The sequence below is a fragment of the Polyodon spathula genome, chromosome 2, assembly GCF_017654505.1.
Source record: "Polyodon spathula isolate WHYD16114869_AA chromosome 2, ASM1765450v1, whole genome shotgun sequence".
In the NCBI taxonomy this organism is placed as follows: Eukaryota; Metazoa; Chordata; class Actinopteri; order Acipenseriformes; family Polyodontidae; genus Polyodon; species Polyodon spathula.
The window spans coordinates 100,634,578-100,644,459 of record NC_054535.1 but is presented as its reverse complement, the minus strand read 5'-3'; the positions used below and the strand labels follow the sequence as shown (position 1 = coordinate 100,644,459).

Below are 9,882 nucleotides of genomic sequence, written 5' to 3'. Positions count from 1 at the left end.
TTTTCCACGCCAAAGGAGGCTGAATGACTGAGCAAGCTGCATGAATGCATTTTGTTTAAAATAAAATAAAAACAAGCGCTACGTCAACCCAGGTTTTCCTGGATGTTTAAACCGCCGTTTTTGCTACAGCTCCTATTTCAATTGTAACTGAACTGTAGCCTTTGTATCATTCTCCAGATTGAGGATGTAGATAGCTGGTGTACACATTTATTAAACTGTTGAAAATTCATTTTCAGAGTTACGGACATTTCAGACTTACGAACAACCTTCATTCCCAAGGTGTTTATAACTCTGAGGTTCTACTATAATTATATATATAAAAAAAAAAAAAACATAAAATCATAATTAATAAAACCATCATTAAAAATATTTTTTTCAAAAGGCATTACCAAGTAGAAATGTAAAAAAAAGATTACATTTTTCTTTAAAAAAACGGCTACATAAAGGAGATAATAAATATAAAAAAACACTTTAATTGAATGCCGAGTTGTAGGTCTTGACTGGAGGCTCAGATGGAACACTGCATTGGTTTCTGAATAACACAGCCAACAGTTTCTTTTTTATGTGCAAGACAGCATTTTGAAGAAAAACAGGGGATTTCCAACTAATATTACTGCAATGCAGCAGTTTTAAAATAACATTACAGCAATTAGGAAGTGACTCAGGACAAGCAATTACAAAGTGTTTGCCTCTATTCACCCTCAGTGAGAACTCTTTCCATTTGTAATATTCAGCCAGGAGAATGTGGCTGGGTGTGTTTTTTTAATATACAAGAGTTCCATGTCATGGTAGTTCTGTTGGCAGCCACTGGCTGACTTGGAGACAGTAGTCTTCTGTTATAAAAGTTTTTATACCCTTCATCTTCCCCTCCTTTCTCCTCCCCAAACTGTGCGCTCTGATACTGCAGACTAAAGTAATACAGATTATTTCCGGATCTCTCCACACTACCTTCACAAAAACCACTATCTGCTCTTCTCTGGCTCGCATAACCATTGATCTGCTGATAAGTGCTTTGTGATCCTCACAGAACACATAGATCTGCTCTGCTTCATTTATTGTACTCACACACTAGTGTATATGGGTTCATTATTCAATCATTATATGCTCCAAGATGTCTTTCCTCGTTCATTATTAAAGTGCAATTCAGTGAGCTTTTTTTTTTTTAAAACAAATGTAGGTTACTTTCTGCTTTCTTTGTAGTCATTCACAAGAAACCATTCTCCCTATGTAAATTCCTTCAGGACTGTAAGTGTTTCATTATAGAGAACACTGAAGATTCTTCAAAGGAAACTTGATTAACTGGCAAACTGTGACATTTCCTATACATCACACTATGTATTGTCAGACCTTCAATGCAGCTTTGGCACATAAGGAATCTGATATGAAGTAGTACAGCTGTAGAGTCTTTACATTACACTGAAAATACATACTACTAATATAAAAATATATTATTTACATTCATTTCAAAAGATCAGCTGTTTGTAACTGCAACTCTGATCTTAAAAGTATATAAATTAAATCACTGAAAAGTTCATTTCCTCTATTTGCATAGGCAGTGATTGTCATAAATCTTGTTTTGATTTGCTGTCTGCAAATCCAACAGATCTGGGAGCCTGTGAACACCTGCCTGACCTTTACAGGGAATCATTAGCTCCTAAAACTGCCTAGCTACAGTATACACTGTTCCCCTGGGCACTGTATAAGAGCATTCGTTATTGCCAGCAAATCATAGCAGAGAAGACCGGATTTTCCTTACTGAAAAGCCCAGTTACAATATGCAAAATGATGCAAAGAAAGCCATAATTACAACAAAAGGTTATAAAAAATGTACTCCAATCTGCCCAGATTTTTATTTTTATTTTTTTTTAAATCATAATTGATTTGTTTCTCCCCAGTTTGTGGCTTTTCCATATTTTAGTGCAATTACTGCAGGCTCTATGAATTATAAATGACAGGCAGAGTTTCACTGGCTCACATATACATCAGCGATAGAAACACAAACATGTCCAGTTCCCAGGCCTGGCTTTCACAGCTCATATTGTTTAGGTATGCTATAGTAAAGACTGCTCTTATCCCAGTCACAGGAGCTTCAGGAGTTAATCGTGCACCTATAGGGGAGACACATTTTTTCAAGAGCGTTTTAACTTCTCAAACTCCTGACTCCTGATCATTTTAAATAATAGATTTAAATGGTGAGGATTTTTGAAACTCTGAACTGAGCACAGGACTGGGTTTCTAACCCTGAGCATTCACTTCAATGAGCTGCCATTAGATTCCTTACTAATCAAATCTAGTAGTAAAAGAGGCTTTCATCCATGATAGAGAGAGGGAGCTGATTAGCAATAGTCCAGAAAAGTATTAGACTTGTTTAGAAACAGTACAGTACAGTAAAAAAAATGAACATAGCTACAGAGTCATTTACTGAAGTGAGATAGCCAGAACAATGTCATCCGTGTATGGAAGATGCAGAAGCTAAATCGTTCCTGAGAAATTTCAAAGACTTGTGCATTGTTTCTAAAATTCAAATTTTAAATAGTGACATTCAGAGATTACTCTAGCTTTTCCTAGTTCTGCAAACAGTACACTTAAAGGCATAAAGGTAACACGATCACGCATTTAAAATCATTTCTTAAAAACTCTGTGTCACAAATTCCCTTCTTGAAGACGTCACAAAAAAAGAAAGGCTCATAAAAATATACAATTGCTCTTTGGGAATCTGAATGACATGTTTGCATTGCTGTGAAAATGCACATCACTTGGTCAAGTTTACCCAATGCACTTGTTTTTCTTCAATTTTCTCTTCCAAACATTTGAGCAGAACGGGGTCTACTTGAGGATCAAACTTGTTCGCAAACCAATGGCCAAAATTAATGAGCCAGCGCAGTTCTGCTGCACCGTAGATACAGACGCTGCGAATGTGGCTTCCAGTGCAGGGAGGGTAATGGGTGCCCTCAAGGTAGCTCCACTTCACAAGTCGTGTCTTACTCTTCAAGTCTGTGAAATCAGGATCGGACCTGAGAATCTCCCCTGGTACCCCAGGCACTCGCACCAGGGTAGCCCAGAAATGCTCGTCAGGAGAATACGTGTCAGCAGACCAGGCCAAAAAATCTTTCACTAACTGGCTCCCATTAATGTGCAGAATAAACTTGCGGCTCAAGACAAAGTAGGCACTTCCACAAAACATTTCGATGCTGTGGGGCGGAGGGTCCTTGATCTCCTTGGTTTTAAAAGGCAGCTTCTGGTACTCATAAGGTGCATCGCGAAGCTCGTAGCGGTAAGTGAAGCGCTGCTTTTTCGAGCTGCTAGGCCTGCTTGACTCCAGCATGTTGGCCCCATTCAGTTTCTTTAGCTCCGACATGAGCTCGAAGTTGGGCTTGAGTGGAAAGTCCTGGCCGCACAGATTGATGACGTACTTCCACTGGACTGGGGAGCTGAGGAGGTCTGACAGACAGTTGAGATCGGCCTGAAGCCTTGAAATATGAGCGTACTGCACCGATTCCAGTCTGGATGCAATAAAGACATTTGGGAAACATTTGACTACATTTTGGACAGCAGCTTTAAAGCTTTGCGAGGATTTCTGATCGTAGTGGATGCAGTAGACATTCTGAGGCATGTAGATTGCATGCAGGAGTCTTTCAAGCATTCCTGCATGTTTGTGCACAACCAGAGAGTAGGCCAACGGAAACTGGCGCTCTTCATCTGAAACCAATTTCTCCGAATATTGTCGCAACTTAATATATCTTTGGCAGTCAGCCGCCATGTCCCTGACATCGTCATCCTCCAAATCAATAATGACTTTCCTTCTAATTTCCAGAGTCTTGCCGATCTCCACTGGATCTGCATCATAGATGGCAGTGCAGTTGACGGTCTCTTTTAATTGACTGAGTTTGAAAGAATTGGAGCTCCTCCAATAAGGCTCCACAAAAAAGTGTTTCGGGATCACAGTTTTAAAAAGGATTTTTATAACTACCAGAGTTAAAAGCACAATAAAAAAACATTTATATTTAAAGGCACATTGCTTTGTCTTCATTCTGTGAGGAAAAAAGAACACCTGTGAGTTTGCTTGTTTTTTTTTTTTAAATAAACTGTGTTTTTTCTTGTTAATAATGGTCCGGCCTTTATTTCAACAAAATAACAGAATTAAAGAAACAATAAACATGACACATAAATACCTAAGTGCAATAACTGCACAGCTGAATATGCAACATGAAATCTAAAATCTAAATATGGATCTTATCTTTACAGTCTGTGCTGATTCTAAGGAGTGCCCAAGTTTGCTGGAGCCAGCCTCTGACAAGCCTGTTGCATAGATGTGTGACTCTGCTGGCTGGAAACAGTGTGCCCCACCTTTTCACAGTAGCCCCTACTGGCCAGGAGGGGCTGGTAGTTTGGGTGAGCTGCTGTCAAGCTTCTTATTGTATAGAGGTAACAGGCTTGGAGGTGGGAGCAGAGGACACCCACTGACCTTCAGATTTCCTGAGCTGTTGTGGGAAGTTACTGCAGTGAGGGAACAAGGGTAAAATAACTGGATCTAAATTAAAGAAGAAAAGTGGCATTTTATGTTAAGGTCTATGCTAATAATTTAGACAACACTCATAATGAGCACAGCCATATGAGGTCTTTTATAACAGCTTTGTAAGATTTTAGAATGGGATTACAGAAACCTTCGCATTTTACTTGCCAAATTGTGGCCATCATAGTTTACAACAGATGCATATGATGCATTCTACTTGTCATATTGGCCTATTGTTAAATGCTTCCCTTAAGCTTGCCACGCAGTCCAGCAAGTGGTATGTGCCAACTCCATTAATAAAACAATGTTTTAACTGTACAGAACAGTTAGCTCCAATTGCAATATACTGTACATTCCTAAAGACTTCCCTAATGGGATTAATTCATGATAAATGACACACTTCTTCAAATGTAAAAGCAATGTATTTGTTTGCTTTTCAAATGAAAATGATGTTATGTGACAGAATGTGAAAGAAAACACGAGGTGTGTAATTAAAAATGCAGTTCTTGTGAAAGGTGAAAGGCACATAACAGTACCCAACTGCACCATACAAACCGCTAAAGCTTTATTTTGCAAGACAGGGAATGGTACACTTTCATTTTTTTTTTTTTTATAAACCTGGTAAAATAAAAGGGAAATAAACATTTTAATTATGGTCCTATAATGTTTATAGTGGCTTTGGAAAAGTGCGAGTAAAAACATTCCTTTGTTTTTCCATTTCAGTGTTGCAGCTTTGCGCTCGTCCTTGGGACAAGAAAGCACCGTGTTGTGCTCATACAGCACAACAGCACGTTATGCATCACAACCTTGCTTACACTCGACAACAAGGGTACCGATCTATACAGTATAGCCGCCTAGGTTCCAGTGGCTCCTAACAAAAATACACATACTTTTTTTTTTTTTTTTTTAGTAACGCCTTTATTATTATTATTATTATTATTATTATTATTATTATTATTATTATTATTATTATTATTATTTTATGAGACGTTTACGCCCTTTGTGTTATTACCATAACAAAAGTAAATACCGTATGCATAAAAACTTTATATCTTCGTGATATCTTGCATACTTTTATTATTTGTTTAACTATATTGTAAACATAGCATGCAGACGTGTAAAATCTATTTGGATAATATGTTAAAACATATAATAGATATATGGATTAAATCTGAAACACAATCACGTTGATTTGTGATTTATCAGCTTTTGTGGCACTTTCTAAATTGTATATAATAATAATAATAATAATAATAATAATAATAATAATAATAATAATAATAATAATAATAATCGTTTCGTGATACATGTAACTACCAGTACATCGCCTAAAACGGCATCGGTACAGATTCACATGAAAAGGAAAATAAAGTTAATATACTTACAGTTATATTATAGCGAGCACAGTATGAACACGAAAGTGAAGAACGCTACGGTATTTCAAGTAACTCATGCGGTTCATTAGATCCAAATGACTCCAAACTTTCTCCGAGGGTGATTACGATTGCCAAATCAAGACTGACGAAGAAGAAATATTACAGTATGTTCATTTTATACATAGAAGGAGGTGACGCGCACGGAATGGGTGGGGCAAGAGAGTATGTGAAATTAACACAGCTGCTGGTTTTAGTCTTGCGCCTGTAGAAATAACGATAAATACATGTAGGCTAGACACCCGTTTATAGTTTGTTTAGCTTATGCGTCGCTAAACAATTGTATAATGTACAGCTACAATAGAATGTGTGATACTGGGGATCACTATATTTGTAATGTATACAATTAAATGCAATGGAAATTACAATTCCCCTCCACTTCCTCCTCACCTCATAATTTGAAATGTAGGTTTCATAGAAAAGGGTTAGTTGCATACGCAGGGTTTTCCCTAGCTTTTATATTTTTGGTCACTAGTTAGGACAAACCAAGTACGATTATAACATAGTTTCCTATGAGACAAGTTTAAATATGAAAATGTGCCTCCCATCAAGTAACTTCAATACTTATATTGTTTGAATGGTGGTAGGAAATGGCAATGAAGAAAGCTTTCTAAGAACACCATGTTAAATACATATACATATATATATATATATATATATATATATATATATATATATATATATATATATATATATATATATGTGTATATGTGTGTGTGTGTGTGTGTGTGTGTGTGTGTGTGTGTGTGTGTGTATTTCAGGGACACCATTGTGAAAAAAAAAACAACAACATAAGACAAATGGCAAGAAAAGCTTTACTGGAAGCAGATGTGTAAAAATGAGTCTGTGTCACACAGCCTGTCTCTTACCACGCCAGTGAATGCACATATAGTTGTACATTAAATATGTATGTTGTTTTAGCAAAAGGCAAGCTTCTAGAATTTTCTTGGACCCCAGTTTGAGAACGACTGCATTATATACTACAAACATTTAGCACAGTAATTGCTAGGTAACAGAAGAGTATCTGTAGGTTATGAATTATTCCATACTCCTTATGCAATATCCAGTTAACATGCCAGAACATTGGTGCAATATATTATTTGGATATTGTTAAAACCTGTGGTTAGCATAAAAGTATTTAGGCGTGTTTTTTTTTTTTAAACACATACGGTATGTTTGCTCTAGATCAGGGGTGTCAAACTTAATTTTTCCAAGGGCCATATCTTAATTTGACGCTTGATTCGCGGGCCACAAAATGCATACCTTTTACATATACACATGCATTTTAATAGGTGAAAAATACAGTGGTACGTTATAAGAGTCGTTGAACAATTCCCCTTCTGTAGTTTTTTGCACACCAAAACAAGCCAATTTTTTCACCACACATGGGAGGCGCTCCATTTGTTGTCAATCCAACTAATTTCTCCCACTGTAATTTCATGTTGCGCGCACACTTCTTTTTCAAGCTGTTGAAATATATTGTTTGCTGTGGTAGTGAGGTGCATAGCTGCAACATCCAACAGCTCTTGAGTAATAGTGAAGTCTGCATCAACACCCCAGATAAAAATAGATAACGCAGCGGTATCAGTAATATCTGTGCTCTTGTCAACAGCTAGAGAGAAGGCAATGAAATCACTTCCTTTTTTCAGTGAGTTCTCTTGAAGATCAGTAGCCAGGTCATCCACTCTTTCAGCCACGGTATTTCTTGAAAGACTGACATTGGAAAACACAGGCTTTTTCTCAGGACAGACTATTTCTGTGACTTTAAGCATGCAGTCTTTTACAAAATCACCCTCAGAAAAGTGATCTAACAACTTTGCTATTAGCTCTGACACGAGGTAACTTGCCTTTACTGCCACATCACTTTAGCTTTTTGCCCTTTTAAACATGTTCTGCTGTCATCCCATAGATGCTCAAAACTGGACTTTGGTCGCTCATGATCACATTCAAATAATCTTTATACAGCCAAGAAAAATTCTGCCAGTGACACCAACCTCCATGGAGACAAGTGGCTCTTATTTATCGAGAGTAGAATGTGTCAGAGTAGATAAGTAGATCTTTCCTACAGACAAATATATACAGGACAGGTCAAACTAGCACTATGTTCCAGATAGTAGCATGTACTGTAAGCATGTGACAGTGTCCTGCCCCTTTATGTTTATTAAGTGTTTTATGTAGTATGTAGTTTGTTAATGTTGGTGTTTATGTATAAAATACACAGGATATAAATATGGGTTATGAACACAAGTGTTTAAAATGTATATTTGTATTTAGGCACGAGGATTGCAGAACACTTCACATGCAGGTAAAATGTAATAATATGTGAGCACGGGGAATTGCACTTTATTAATTCACATGCAGTCTCCAATTGAATGATTGATTAACAATCGAGTCTCAGTACAGCTGTATAAAAACAGCATGTTTTCACTCACTCGGGGTTGTGTGTTCATGAGTGGAGAATGGGAGAGAGAAGGAGAGATTCAGATCATTGTTATTTTGTGCTGGAAGCTCCAGCACGGTACTTGTTTTCTGTCCGTCCACTTTGTTTGTCTGTCTAATTACTTTGGCCAACGCACCCTTTATTTTCAGTTGTGTGTTTTGTTTAAATATTTTGTTTGTATTATTATTTAATGAATAAACTGAGCGCCACGGCTCAGTTTTCACCAACAGCAAGCGTGTTTTGGTTTCTGTTCCTGGTTCTGACGTCACCCCTGCAAAGCCATCATAAGCATACCATAACCCTTTTTGTCTATGTTTGCTGTGTTGCACCAACATTAAACCACATGTAGTCTAGCAGCACACATTATTTGCAATGTATAAGAACACTTACCCACAATGTGCTGCGAGGAACTGGAAGTAATTTAATACATTGAGTTTAAAACTGAGGGCTTTGACATTACATTGCAGCCTAAATCAGTTTATCCCCTCTGCAGCATTAACTATACTGCAATAGCTGAACTATTTAATATATGACCAGGTTTAGTCATTTCTCACATGCTTCAGTAGTTTCCTTTTCTTCCTTTTTACCATTTGACCTCTGTCCATCAAGTAAGTAAACTAGTACTGTGTAAGATGCTATCGTCTGTATCTATGGATACGTATGTTCCGCTGGAAGCTACTACTGCACCCTATGGCGTTATTTCATGCCCTTGTGAAATTCCCAAATTGACAAGTGAACCACTGCATGTCTATGTACTGTATCCATTAGAATCATTTTAAAAACACACACACGCTAAATGTTTAAATGCATTTTAATTGCAATAGCTATGTTTTTTACACAGATAAAAACTGAAATTCTTGCAAACAAGCTTGACTACCCGAAAACCTACATGGCTCTTTGATAATTATACAAAATAGAGTTCAATGTACAGTCTCCAGGCGATGCAAAATGTAATTAAACAGAAACAACCACCTCCATTGTAGTCTTACAATTAAGCACTGATAACATTAAGCAGAAATTAAATTAACTCTGTAGAAAGCAAAATCTTCACATTCCATGAACAGAATCCAATGTCGATCCATGAGGTGGCATGGCAGGAACACATCATTACTTATTAAGAGAATCTCATTAAGTTCCAAGAAATTGATTGTGTTTGCCTGAAAAACTCTTTCTGTTGGAAAAAAAGGCAGTTACTTTACCAGTGTTTATATGTGTGGTTCAAGATGCTGCACTCATTCAATCAATTCATCTGGTAAAGTAAATAATTAAGTTAGATAAAGATGACCATAAATTGAGTGCCCTTGCCTCAGTGTGAATGAGCCTGAAACCCTCTCTGTGTCAGAAAAAGAAACAGGAGTTGGGGGGGTGGGGGGTTGTTTTGTTACAAAATAGCAAATAATGATCTTCATTGTAATGGATACAGCAATACCAAACGCAACACAACCCTGGCCAAGGTAAACATGTATCTAGCAACCATCGTTAGCATTGTACTGTAC

General features: G+C 37.2%; 1 protein-coding gene across 3 annotated transcripts; it reads right to left on the bottom strand.

The window, feature by feature from the left end:
* Positions 1–412: 412 nt before the first annotated feature.
* Positions 413–6,034, bottom strand: LOC121305374 (beta-1,3-galactosyl-O-glycosyl-glycoprotein beta-1,6-N-acetylglucosaminyltransferase 4-like). 3 transcript variants are annotated; one of them, XM_041236981.1, is made up of 3 exons: positions 5,899–6,034; positions 4,348–4,497; positions 413–4,031 (listed from the first exon to the last, which is right to left on the bottom strand). In XM_041236981.1, the coding sequence occupies exon 3, from the start codon at positions 4,028–4,030 to the stop codon at positions 2,753–2,755; it is 1,278 nt and encodes a 425-aa protein (XP_041092915.1). In that variant the 5' UTR covers position 4,031; positions 4,348–4,497; positions 5,899–6,034; the 3' UTR covers positions 413–2,752. The 3 variants fall into 3 exon arrangements, with proteins under 3 accessions (XP_041092915.1, XP_041092922.1, XP_041092930.1); XM_041236988.1 differs by lacking the exon at positions 4,348–4,497; XM_041236996.1 differs by lacking the exon at positions 5,899–6,034 and having other exon boundaries at positions 4,348–5,431.
* Positions 6,035–9,882: the final 3,848 nt, after the last annotated feature.